A 14446-nucleotide genomic window follows, 5' to 3' on the forward strand; every position below is an offset into this window, starting at 1 on the left:
TGCATTTAAAACAAATCTACTCAAACTCAATTTTTATATTCCAGAAATCACACCCAAGCATTAAATCATGAGTTTGACACGGCTCTACTCTTAAGTGTCCATCAAAATCTGCAAATGAATGATGTAGCAATACAAAACATATCCTGAATGCACTTTTCTAGGGCACATTTCAGTTCTCTTTAAGGGTATTTAACACAAATGCTCCTAAAAAAACCCATCAGGCTCTGTGTACAAGCCCGGTTACAACCTCAGTTTAAGACATTTCAGTGCCTTATATAAAATTATATTGATTTCAGTTCATGGTCAAAAAATTCAGATTATGTACACATATCAATCTGCTTTTGAATTGGGAGTACTAGAATCTGACTGATATTTCTGTGCAAGCAAGAAATGACCCTTGAGAACTGGGAGAAGCTTTAGGGAAACATAACATTAATCCATAATTAAACAAATGAATTAACCTTTAATTATCTACTCTGTATAATATAGCGATCAGTCCAGCTGGCAGACACTATCGATACAAGCACGCATGCGTGTCCATAAACACACCGACATACAGGCAGACACACTAACACAGAGCCTGGCCTCGACGGCGGCCCACCACGAACGCATTCACACTTTTAAGGCTCACTTTTAAGGCAGCAAGCCACTGCCTCCACCTAAAGGCACTTTGACTCAACCGTCAATCATTCTGAATGGGATCCTCGATACTCTGCCCTCACAGTGTGCCTCGTTCCGTTCTCATGTCAGGCAGAATGTTATAATTCTAATAACTTATTTCAGCTGTTAAGTAGAACTGGATTAGCTGAGGCTCTATTGTTTCAAAGCCCCATAAATTTACAACTTAAAATGGCCTATACGCTGGTAAGCCCACCACAATGATCCCCAATGAGGTCATGGGATGTTAACTAAGGGTATACAACGCATCTCTGACATTACCTAGCACTCCACTGTCAAAATTGTGGGAAAAGGGGAGCGAGATGCCAGGTTTAACTAGTTTTGAGAACTGATGTCTACTGGTTCTCTAACTGTAGACAGTTAAAGCTGGGGAATGTAATTTATTGCAAACACTTTGGCTCTCTTGGTTGGTATGAATGAGAGCAATGGCCAAAAAAGTGTTTAAAAAACAAACACCACAACACAGGCAGTCACAAACCAAGAGTATGTGATGAAAATGCAGAACAGGTTTGATTTGAAGGAAGGGGGTGGGCATTCATTCACTCCTAAACTAAACGGATATTACTTTTGCACTTGGTGAAGATGACTGGGTAGAATATAAAAAACCATAAGTCATGGCAACTGTATAAAACACTGTTCTAGTGAAGATACCTGACCATAGTGAAATTAACACTGGAAATGGGGGAAGTATTGCCACAGGCATGATGAGAAGATTCTGGCTCATGCCCCTTCTCAGAGGAAACACCCAGATATTGAGGGGACGAATCACTGTGTGGTCATCAAAAATGAAATAATTGAAACATTTAAAGACATAACTTAATTTGGAAAGTTGTGGTTGTTCATGAAAGCAGCAGGACACATTTTGCACACCCCATAATTCCACAGCTCAAAAAAACTTTTGTGAATTTGTGTTAACGAACTTGAGTGCTTGTGAGAGCTCTAATATAAATGAATTCTTAAGCTCCAATCACAGGCATCAAATTATGAGGCTAAACATGGGGGAATCACAAGAGTGTTTAAGAAATATCATAGAATCTGTGTGTACTGCTCTCTCTCTCTCTCTCTCTTTTGGGGTCGGAGTGTAGGTTTTGTGGTGCCGTGTGGGGCCTCCAGGTGGCAGAGAGTTACAGGGTGTGGTAGTTGCGATCCTTGGATTTGCAGAACTTGTAAAGGAAAAAGATGACAGCTTGAAGGCCAAGGACTAACACAATTCCCCCGATGAAACTGGCGGCATCAAATGTGGACGTCTTAGATGGAGAAGTTGTAGGTGACGCGGTTGATGTACCGTCTGTGGAAAAACAAAACAAATTTTCAGTCAAACCTGACAGGGTGAAGAAGTGTTTCACTCTCTAAGAGGTGCAGACATCAGAGAGCTGTACTTACTTGCGGCGGTCGCGTTTGTAGTCGGAGCTGAAGTGGAGGTGATTGTCGAGGAAGCGATTATCGTGGTAGCTAAACAGAAAAAAGTGCTGTTCAGATTCATAAAAATGCCAATACATCACATTTTTTCAGACTGCTCTTTGTTATAAGCTGATGTGGGTCTATTTTCTTTAAAGTCATTGTGAGACGGATACACATGATAAAATGCTCTATTTGAGTGTTTGTTTAGGTCTGTATCTATATTAGCATGTAGTAAAGGAGGTATCAGCTTCTTTCATAGTGTATAAGGGCCCTGAATCATTGAGATGTAAGTGGGCTTTAATTTTTATTAATCAATTACTTACTTTATTTTAAATTTGTTGATTTTATTGTTTGCTTTTTCTATTCATTATTGTTATCCGTCATTCTATTTAATGGCTCTTTATTTATATTGTATTTAAATGTGCTCTTTGAATAAAATTGACATTGGGCTTTGAATTAGGTAGTTATGTGTTTTGAGGTGCGTATGAATGCAAATGACGCGAGTCTGGAAGGTCGTACCATTGGTAGCGTTAGCGGCGGTGGGGCTCACTGTCGAGGTCGAGCTCGGTGTTGGTTCTGCAGTCCAGAGAAAACAGTCATCATCCAAACATACAATTGGTCAAGTCACAGAACATTCATATCATAGCTAATGAGCCAATTGCTTATGTTTTGGAGTTGATGAATGCTACAACCAAGCACTATTTTAGTTATTATAAAAAGGAGCTTGAGATAGTGGGACAGGACTTACCTGTGCAGGTCATATTCACGCAGTTGGCTGTTTGGTTATCAACACTGCTGCTATTAACACACTTAGGTACGCCTGCACTGACATCACCTGAAAAGTAGTGGAGACAAAAATAAAAACAAACTAAACAAACAAGACCAAATAACGCCAGTGTGCATTTTAACTGCAAGAAAGAGAAATTTGATACTCAAATATGGGCATCTAAATATCAACTGATTGACTGAAATATTTTAGCTGCACTAATTAAAATTGCAGAAGTTCTTCAACAAACGGCATTTTGTTTTATTATTTATTTGTGGTGTTGTTGACTCAAATAACCCTTGTACACTGGAGGTGGAGAATAAAAGTCACTCAACTTCTGTTAACTTGCTATAAAAAAACAGCAAGACATACCACATTGCTTAATTCAACACTTGGAATATAACAGTTAAAATAACGATTTTTCGATACACCTAACATTCCATCAGATAAAGTCCCATGACTTATAAGAAGGTTATTGATCCAGAAATCATAATAAGAAAGAGATAAAGAGAGAGTAGGAGGAATCAAGGAAGACTTTCCAGAAACTTCTGTGTCACAATCAGCTGGTTTCCATTTACCTCCTCCGTCACACATGAATAGCATTGTATGCAAGTATGACATACAGCTCAGCACTCAAATTCCTACTGATAGCAATAATTCAATTTTTACACATTGTTTCGAAATCCACTTTACCAACACCGTTTTCGTCCTCATGTTTGTCATTGACTTAAGTTCAGAAAGCCCTGTCACAATGGACTCATTGACTAACTCACGCACTAACAGATAATGTGTGCTTAAAACGCAAACATTGTCACACCGAAATCATATTCATTAATTATATTATACTTAAAATTATTTAAAAATAAAATACTTAACTGTAGAACCATTTCAAATCACAATAATTAAATAAAAACATTGGATTTGTTTATATTATATTATGAGCCATACTGTTCCGAATATAAGACAACCCTGATTATAAGACGAATTAAGAGCCGCTTTTAGGACGGCGGTAAGCTTTTCTTTGACTGTTAGCATCTGTCTTTTTGGGCTCGCCATCTTCTAACATTACACTCAGACTGTTTCTGGGCTGCTTAATTAGAGTTGTTTGATGCGTTTATTAGTCCTGGGGGGCACACTTGTTTTACACGTATTTGGCACTTGCTATTGTTGTGGTGTATTATTGAAATCTAGACCCTGAATATAAGATGACTCATTTTTTTTCAAATGTATTTCCAAATAAAAAGCACCGTCTTATATTTGGGAAAATATGGGTATATTATATTATATTAATGAAATAACCAAGTTCTCAAGTTAGGACAAAATCTTGTGTAGTCTTAGTTTAGGCCAGTATAAAAGATTTTGGTTGTTGCTACAACTTGCTATTGTGTGACTGTATATTGAGTTTGAGGAGAAAAGCGTAACAGCCTTCTCTTTCAGTATAAGTGTCCTTGATCGTCACGGACTTTTGAGTATTTTAATGTCATAAGAAGCGCTTCTCAGTGAGAACTGAGCTCCAAGAAAAAGCTTTAACAGGTGTGTTAAACTATATATCGGTGTATGAAGTAAGTACATTGTGATCTTTATGCACTCAAGACAGCATACACAGAGAAAGAAATGTCACATGCTTTTGTGAAAGGTACAACTCTCATGTTGAAATTCCACAATGACAACACATCAAGATGTTTTCAATTCCTTGCTTTCTGAATAAGTGCTTGACTAGCAAAAATGTCCTTACATTCCACACTGCTTCCCACCCCTCAGCAGTTTGTATGGACAGCAAATCAAATTCAGCTACCCGGCTCAAGTAATGATTGAAGGGAAATGCATACATGTTCATTACTTTAAAAGGACTGCACTGGCACTTTCTGGAGCAATCAGTTGAATGAATATGATGTCAACCAGCCCGCTTTTACTAGTTTTCACAGATTAGACTGCAAAACCTGCTGTTGAGATTCTATTCTTAACAGAACAGACTCAGAGTGAAAATCTGTGCCTCTGTCTCAGTACACGTGGCAATGAGAAGCGCCACATACTTTACTGGAAAGATATATCACATGAAAACTTCCACAAGTTTAATTAGTAAAATAACTTAGTACAAACTAGAGATAGACCCAAACTATCTTTAATGACAGATACAGGTTATTTATTTTAGCTTTAAGAGTCTAATAACTGATATGAAAAATACATGCAGTAAACTTAAAGGGATAGTTCACCCAAAAATAAAACTTCTGTCATCATTTACTCACTCATTGACTTCCATAGTACTTTTTTTCATAATATGGAAGTCAAGTTACCGACATTCTTCAAAATATCTTCTTTTGTGGTCAGAAGAACAAAGAACTTAATACAGGTTTAGAGCAACTTGAGGGTGAGTAAATGACAGTTTTTTTTTTTTTTTTGGGTGAACTATCCCATTAAATGATTTTCAATGATTGTATTATTTATTTATGTTATCAATAATAACTACTACATCCTTAGACTCAAACAATAAGAACATATGTACTGGTATTATACAGTTATAAATAACAATAATTATAAAAGAACAACAAAAGTATTATTATTATTAAAAAAGACTGTTTCAACAATCTGTAAGAGAAGTGAATGAAACACTACATATAGTCTAAGTGTGTGATTTTGGTGACTTTAAATAGAGCATGCTATGCTATCAAGTTATGATAATGTCAGATCACATCAGCAAAACAGGTATTAATATTTAACTTAGTGAAACGTTTCAATATTTGTTGTGCAAACACTGTGCCTTCCAGTTCGTCTCACCTTTCTTCTACACCCACACAGAGTCATACGTCAATAATTCAAACGAGTATATTTACAGCTCATGTCGCAACACATATATTTTAGCCTGAACATTGTTTCAAACAGGCCTCTAGAAACCATGGCTTTGTGGATACGTCCTCAAATTTGCAAACCTATTTCTAATTATCTAAAGAACCAGTACACACTAGTCTGCGCTACAGTAGGAAAGACCCAGATATTTCCAGTCTGTTGTTTGACTGAAAGAGTGTAAACCGATAGCATCATCTCTAGGGAGCCGATAGCACAATGCTAAAGCAACTGTCTTTGTTATGGGGGAGGTGCGGTTACAGACACTACACCTGCTCGAGCACATCAGACCACTTCTCTTTGCGGTCAAGCATAGTCTCATACTTTGAGACACATTACAGACTCACGGATTGTGGAGAATGACAGCTGACTTTTAATTTAAGATCGAGAACAAAGCCTGTGAAAGTGATTCTTTAAGGAAGTGGTTTATAACCATGTTGTTGCAGGCAGTGTACTATAAATTCTGTTTACCTTTTAACCAAATTACAGATTTTAAAAAGTGAAAAAAGGGGTTCTTTTCCCCCAGATTTTTGCAGGAATTGTCATTACTGTAATACAAACCTCTGTACTGCAATTTTTAACAGAATACTATGCATCATGTATAATAGCAAACAATAAAAAACTACCAATCACGGTCTCTGCCTATTTTAAATGTTTTAATCTTAGAATAGCCAAGGATCTTTTAAAGTTATCTGGTAGCAGGTATCTCTCCTACTATGTCAGGGCTCGACAGTGCGAACGTTTCATTCGCATTTGCCACTAAAAATGTGTGCGAACTGTAAAATGTATTTAGGAGCATGCATGAGTGTGAATAAAACTTTTTAAATATCTTAAATGGTATAACAAACGTCTTGTCATTTTTAGATGTTTTCAATTTGGTTATGGAAAAACAACGATACAGCCTAGTATGATTATTAAACTTTAAAAGGCGATTATTTAATTGAATAAATAACACGGATGAAAAGCATTGATGCGCTGAATGAAAATGCACCTTCACTTTCTGAAAGCTGATGGAACAGCAGAAATGTGAATAGTCAAATAGAGCTAATGCATGTTGTACTAAAGTGTATTAACTTTAATTATTTTTTACATCTAATTGTATTGGCGTTTACTCGGTTGAATTATGTTTCTGTTACACATTTATCATTTGTGTATTTGAGTTGTTTACAATGAAAATTGAGTTGAAGACATGTAAAGTCTAAAGTATTTAGTCAAACGCAAATTAGATGAGTTCATACTAATGGCTAGAGGTGGGAGAAAAAATCGATACAGCATAGTATCGCGATATTTTCTGTGGCAATACTGTATCGATACACGGGTGCCAAGTACCGATCTTTTATTATTTAAATTAGCTACACATGAGAATTTAACTTTGGTAGTAGAGTGCGTGTCTGCGTGAGTGTTCAGCGGTGCCGTGTGAGCATCAAGCGCTGCGGCGATAATACACACTCGCGTTTAGGAGTCGGGACATGACGGAATATTCACTTGCACAATCGGGCCAGCAGTGCATCGTGACTGAAGTTTACCATTTACACGTCTTTTTAAGTCTTACCAGTTTAAACATTCAAGCGATCTAAAAAAACTAATCAGTGTTCGCGCGCTCTGAGATTATTTTCTATGCGCACATTCATAGAAAATCCGCCTCAAAAACAGCTGGCCAGTAACAAATGTTATTTTTCGCGGATTGTATTGCTTTAACACGCAAAATTGTGTCAATTTCGGTCTTCGTGAGTATACTCTAAACATAGTCGGGTTTGTCTTTAATAAGCATAAAACGCATGTGACAGTATAATGAACACAGGATCCGTGCACTAGCTCTTAAAGTGACGGTAGCCATATGTGTCTGTCATTAATTTTGTTGTAAAAAAAACAACAAAAGATAGCTTTAAGTTAAAGGAATCAGGATTAATAGCCTATGTATTTAATTTAGTCAGGACTTAAAAAAAAGTAGCTACCCAGTGTTACTATCTGGGTAGTGTAGAGTGTTGTATATCCATTTGATTACATTATTCAGTTTCCAGTGTTAGGGTGTACTCACACTAGCCAGTTTGAACCGTGCCCGAGTGCGTTTGACCACCAAAGCGCGGTTCGTTTGAATAGTGTGAGTGCTCCGAACCGTGCCCGGGCGCGGCTCGATTAGCCGGCCCTGGCCCGCTTGGAAGAGGTGGGCCAGAGCACGGTTCAGTTGGACTCGGGCGCGGTTCGCATGCAGTGTGAGCGCTAACCGTGGGAGCACGGAACAGGACGCGTGATGTCATGGTTTTGCAACGCTCCAAAACCAACACAGTCCGTAATCAAAGCTGCAAAGTCCTTGCTGCACTTCAGCTGGTACCTTGCAAACCTCCTCATACGAGCAGCACGATTACGTGAAAATGTTCGCGCCACTAAGGAGACGCATCTGTTTAACAACAGGCTGTGAGAGGGCTGTGGACCACCGTGGACCAAACGACACAAAATTATCCACAAAAAAAACAGAGCGATGGACTTCATTGTGTTCAGAGAGCGCCGCTCTTCTTGTTTATCCCGAAACCGTCGCACGCACCATAATGACGTAAGCGTGCTCCGGCACGAATGCTGAAACCCTATGTGAGTGCAGGCCAGAGGGGGAGTGGGGAGGGGGGACAATCGTACTCGGGCCCGGTTCATGGCAACCGTGCCTAGTGTGAGTACACTAGACCTATTCAAAAACTTTTCTCTTTATTTGTCATTATTTGTATCTTTATTGTATTGTATTTATTTGTGCTACTTTTTTCAATTTAATTAAACAATTTAAATCAAGCTTCCTTGTGTTGTGTAAATTCTTAACAATATTACCCCCATTGTAAAAATTGCAATGAGCGCAAACATTTAGGCGATATAAATGTAATAATTTTGTTTGGAAAAAATGCAAAAATTGAAGTTGAAAAAAGGTAATAAATTGCAATATATTGCAGAATATCGCAATATGTTTAAAATCGCAATAATATCGTATCGTGACCTAAGTATCGGGATAATATTGTATCGTGGTGCCTCTGGTGATTCCCTAATGGCTAACATTAACTAAGAATGAATAGTTGTATTTTTATTAATTAACGTTAACAAAGAATAATAACTACTGTTTCAAGCTATTGCTCATTTTAATAATTGCTCAATTAGTAAAAATAGTTTGAAGCAGTAGTATTTAAAGTACCTTTATTACTTTGTGTTCTCCTTATGTCTCTTTAAAGCTGCAGTCCGCAGTTTTTCCTCTTTGTCGCCATCTCTGTTCGAAATTTGCAATTGCAGTCATTCGCAGAATTATCAACTTTACGTGAGTTGTAGTTCGACACAGCACAGCGCGGATGAACACAATGTTTGAGGAGAGTGTGCAGCTGTCAGTCGCCGCGCCAGTGTCGATACTGGCATTCAGAATCAAAGATTATTCTTTTTGGTAAGAATAATCTGTAAGTAAGTAACATCCACTTTTGTTGTGGTTCTGACATTGCAGTAAATCGCGCTGATTAAATCTAACAATGGCTTATCATATCATGCAAAACCGTGCTAATTATACTTTGTTCTCAAATTGTTAATGTTAACAACTTCAGCATTGCGTGACTACATGTAATGTCCTTCAGATATGTGTCCTTGTTTTCGCATAGGCCGGTTGCAGTCTCTTTTGTTCTGTAGCCACTACAAAGTCCGAACGAAGTCTTTTGCATTTTACAACGGGTGAATCTGTTGTCACTGGTGATTGTCGTTTGAACCTTTCTGGATCCGCCATCAAATTGTAAAGTTTAATTATATCAAGTGCTGTGAGAAAAGGCTATAAATCTCCACCTCCAGCATCCTCACACGCAATATAGCCTACTAGCCGAGACTCCTTTATGTGTACAGATGTGACGTAATGACGCAAAGACATGCTCGAATCTCCCGCGTAAATCCACCAGTACCACTGGAATTAAAACATTATTACAAGCTTACCGCTTTGAATCGAGCTAAGGCAAGCAGATAGCGTTGAACACTGGCTGGTTATGTATTTTCTCAAATTTGTATTTTGGATAACTTTTAACTCAAAAAAAGCTACGGACTGCAGCTTTAAATTTCACATTAAGCTAAAACACAGTTGAAAAATTTGCATTGCGCACCTAAAGTTTGTGCTCCTAAATTTTTCAACATATGAGCAAATGTGCTCCTTGGGGAAAAAGCAAGCATCAAGCCCTGTATGTTAAATCAAACTCAAATCTGTGCAAATTTATACAACAAAAATGGGGAGAAGTTCAAGATAATTTATGTCTTTAAAGCCCTCATTTAATTTTATTTGAAACAATATATAAAATATATTTCATTATTACTCAATCATTTCTGTTGCAATTTTAATTTTCCTCTCCTTTCATCTATGAAACGACCATCTTTCTGCTTATACTTTCTCTCCTGTTTTTTCCCCTGAAGAGCCTTGAGTGCCATAGCAACAGTGTGTGCGTTTCATTAGTATATTTACTCTCTCTGATTCATTTCACGTCATCCATTAGCAAAGCGGCATGGAAAAGGACTCCAGGGATTAAAGGGCAGTTACTTCAGGTTCACACTGACCGAAGCCAGCATTAATCACTGAATGAACTGCCAAACACACAAACACTGGTTTTCATTTATTATCTGTGCGCCACATCAGGAACACTTTACAGTTGCATGGTCTGTGTTTCGATTAATTTATGAGCAGACCTACTAATATAATCTGGGAACTACAAGTTATGCTTAGAATTTTCTCTTCATGTAATGGGAAAAAATAAGGCTTTCCATTAATATGAGCCAAATGGGTTTATTTATTTTTCCACTTATGAAGAAATCTTAATAGGAAACATCATATATGTATAAATATATATCAAAACAAAAGAGGAAAAATGTTCAAGAAGAGGTTCCTTAATCATGGTATAATCATGGCTTGACTGCATTTTACTGTTTTCAGGTCAGTTAATAGTTGTCATGTGAGCTTTGAATTTGACATGGAGGAGGGACTGACCTGTGCAGTTCATCCACTGGCAGGAAGTCACATTTTCACATGCATCACAAGATACCAATGAACCACAGACTTCATCTGCAAAAGAAACAAACCAATAAATAACATATCGTGAATGCCAAACAACATATCATTGAGATTTACAACAATCATATCATAATCAAGCTAGCAACACATAGGCCCATCTAATACAGGTTTACTCCATTGTTGAGCTAGATTTGCTCCCAGAGCATGTGTCAGAGTTATCTCTTGGCCTTTAACCCTGAAAACAAGGAAAACTATGTAACCACAATCAGTAAACCATTTTCCAAGTCTCTAGATGAAAGATAACAGAACCATGCTTACAATATGCAATCTTCTCTGCTTGTGAATTGTAGCTGAACAGAAAAACTGGGAAGAGGACCAATGAGTCTTGTGATCAAGTGAATATGATCTGACGTCTCTGGCAAAACTCAAACAAAGGTTGTTTAAAACCCTGGTGACACTCTTAAAGTCGCAGTGAAATGGAAGTAACGACAGTTCTTTAATTCTGTTTTGTGACGTACATCCGAGTGTAATGGATTAATCAAAAAAGAAAAAATGTAGGTTGGGGACTTGGTTCTGTGTATCGGTTGTTGACTGATTTTTGAGATGTGAGCTTTGCAATCAAAAGTGGAGGCAGATTAACGTAAACTTGTAGGTGGGGTTTAAGCAGACTAAAATGAATGGAGAAGTCCTGCATACTTCACCGGAATAGTAAGTCATGACAGTTTGATGAAACACTGTCCATGCCTATGTCTTTTTCCCAACAGAGAGAGAGAGAGAGAGAGAGAGAGAGAGAGAGAGAGAGAGAGAGAGAGAGAGAGAGAGAGAGAGAGCTGAAGACAGAATTCTCTGGTTTATTTTACAGCCCAACATGTGATTCTCTGGATAAATATAGATCTTCACATTGCAGTAGATCTACATGGAAGCAAAGCCACAAGATAACAAAATAGAAAACCATAATATATTTGATTACGTTACATAACAGCGATCATTTTGTGTGACAGATTATAAGAGATTACAAGAAAACAAATAAAGAAAACAGAAACACACAAGTCAAAATATTTGACTTAAAAAAAAACACACGTTAGCTTTGCGGATCGAGGCAAAAGTACATCAACCGCGTTTAACAACTTGTTATTAGAACTAGGTTGGGAATCAAGAACCAGTTCCTTACAATCAAAAAATAAAGGCAAAGATTTCGGTCGTTGAACGTTCACACTTCCGCCATGGAATGGACACCGTAGTTTCCTGTACTAAGTTACGCCACTACTGAATCTACAGCGCGAAACATACATCACGACCAATATATTACAAATACTCGAACAGCTGATTCTTTCGAGTCGATTCCAAGTCGATGTAAGTCAAAATCATTCAGAGCGACCGGAGAAGTTTAATTCCTGAATAAACGACTCTTAGGAATCGGTTATTTTTAGTGTAATAAAACATGCAGACCGATGTAGTCAGATTACCGCGCGAATGACTCTTATAAATCAGTACTTTAACATTTCTATGTAAACACAGTTTTTAATTTATTTCTAGTAACTTAACGTTACTGTTTTATCAGTTCTGCTGAAATCTGAAATGACCTCGTCATTTGGCAACAGACTGACGGAGGGCAGTTGATGCAATAAGAACTGAATCATTACCAAATATTTATTCCACAAAAGTGTTGAAACAACCGTTAATGGAATCGTTATAAAACCGGAATCGCCACCACCCCTAATTAAAATCACAGTTTAGGTGTAACCCAGGGGCGTCACTAGGCCCTTTTTAGGGGGGCTTCAGCCCCCCTAAACTTCTGCCTAGCCCCCCTAAAAATGTGAGATTAATGTAGGCTACACAAATTCGTGTTCGCTTCAGTCTTGTTATAATCAGATTCAGCGCGTTCTTCATCTTCAATCCGCAGCGGCGCCGACAGAGAGCACGTCAGAAACAGAGGACAGGGTGTGTGTGTGTGTTCATGTGTGTTCATCTGAGCCTCATTGGTCTGTCACTGCTCGTCAATGTCAGAATATTTGAGATGACCAATCAAATCAAAGTAGGCGGGCTTTATGTTCACAGACGCTGCTGAGCGCGAATTTTAACAGTGCGACTCGACGCGTACGGTCAAGTGCGAGATAAGATGTAAGTAGCTAAACCTAACATTTCATATTTTACTTTTTTTAGGTCATAAATGTTAAACGAATGACAAAAAATAATCAGGCAAACTAATATAGTTTTGTCTAATTTCGCCATTTTGAACTGAAAATAGGCTGTAACGTGACTCATGTAATGTAATAATTAGTTTACAAGAAACATTAACAAAGCCGTTTTCATCATGTTAGGCACAAGATTAATAATGAATGTGTACATATTGAGGATATAATACAAATTGTAGCCTTTAGTAAATTAAAAAAGCTCAGCTTTAGGAGGGGAAGAGAAAGGGACGAAGAGACTGAGAAAAAAAGAAAGAGTGATGGAGATGAGAAGAGAGCAGGTATTGACAAATAATCTGCCCGCACTGACATGGTTTTAAAGCTATTTTTTATCCTTTTTTGGTCTTCAAACGTCTTGAAATGCACATATCAGAGAAATAAAAAATTTGAACCCCCTACCAACCTCAAATTTAGGACCTCTGTGACTAAAGCCCTGTCTACGGCCCTGTATTAGGCATAAGATCAATAATAAATGTGTAGCCTACATATTGTGAATGCATTTAATAAACTTAATTACCTTTAGTAGCTTTCAGTAAATAAACGCGTCTGAGAAAATGATTCATAGGCAAAATCAACCTATCAGTTGACCCTATGTTTACTTTCTTCACTGACAGACAAAAATGAAAAGCCTATATCAGTCAAAGCTCAGCTTTAGGAGGGGAAGAGACAGAGCAAGATAAAAACAAAGAGAAAAAGAGTGTGATGCTGATGAGGAGAGAAAAATAATCAGCTGCTGCACTATCCAAGTTTTTTGGCCTTCAGAACATCTTAAAATGCACATATGTAGATCAGAGAAATCAAAATTTTCTCGGGGAGACCCCGAACCCCCTTTTTTGCCCTACCTCACATTAGGGACCACAGTTATTATAAAACCGTGCCTTTGCATCGTAATGAAAATGGTTAATAGTGATCTTTAGATCCTAAACTAAAGTGTTACATTTTTTTATTTAAAAAAAAAAAATCATATTGGGGGCTTAGCCCCCCTAAAATGAAAATCCTAGTGACGCCCCTGGTGTAACCGATGGCGTGACAGAGACTGTTTTGGTTTGCGTCGTAACAACAGGACACGCTGTTTCACTGTTAACGTTAAAGATGATAAATTTACTCACCCGTCACTGATTCCTGTCTTGTCATTGATCCCAATAGGGCTAGTAATAATGTCACGAAGAAAAGTCTCCAAACCATGGTGTCTAATTGGTCTATTCTCAGTCCTCGTTCGTGCGTTCAGTTCGAGCTGTCTGCAGTTTCACTGAAGTGCTGCTGTGGATGTGGCTGCGCTTCCTGCTTTCAAGATCACGTGACTGGATCTTTTCATCATTGGGTGGGAAATGCGGCTTGAAAGCGTGTGGCAAAACAACTGTTTTCCTGCAGGGGGCGCATGGGGGCTCAACAAAGATAAATTTTCATTGAGCTGCAAAAAAATCTCAGGAACTTTTGTGTTTGATTGACGCCATTTGTGTTTTAAAAAATGTTATCGTTTAAAGCTGTTAGTTACTAGACCTGGTACCTGACATTGAAATGTAAACCTGCACAGACAGCCACTATAAAATAAGTTTAATAATAGTAATC

General features: G+C 37.8%; 1 protein-coding gene across 1 annotated transcript; it reads right to left on the reverse strand.

Moving 5' to 3' along the window:
• Nucleotides 1–1217: 1217 nt before the first annotated feature.
• Nucleotides 1218–14145, reverse strand: cd164 (CD164 molecule, sialomucin). Its single transcript, XM_056270821.1, has 6 exons — nucleotides 13987–14145; nucleotides 10662–10736; nucleotides 2828–2914; nucleotides 2599–2655; nucleotides 2062–2130; nucleotides 1218–1966 (listed from the first exon to the last, which is right to left on the reverse strand). Exons 1-6 carry the CDS (start codon nucleotides 14060–14062, stop codon nucleotides 1803–1805), a joined length of 528 nt encoding a protein of 175 aa, XP_056126796.1. The 5' UTR covers nucleotides 14063–14145; the 3' UTR covers nucleotides 1218–1802.
• Nucleotides 14146–14446: the final 301 nt, after the last annotated feature.

The sequence above is a fragment of the Rhinichthys klamathensis genome, unplaced genomic scaffold (assembly GCF_029890125.1).
Source record: "Rhinichthys klamathensis goyatoka isolate OS25496 unplaced genomic scaffold, OSU_Roscu_1.1 h1tg000308l_1, whole genome shotgun sequence".
NCBI classification, from domain to species: Eukaryota; Metazoa; Chordata; class Actinopteri; order Cypriniformes; family Leuciscidae; genus Rhinichthys; species Rhinichthys klamathensis.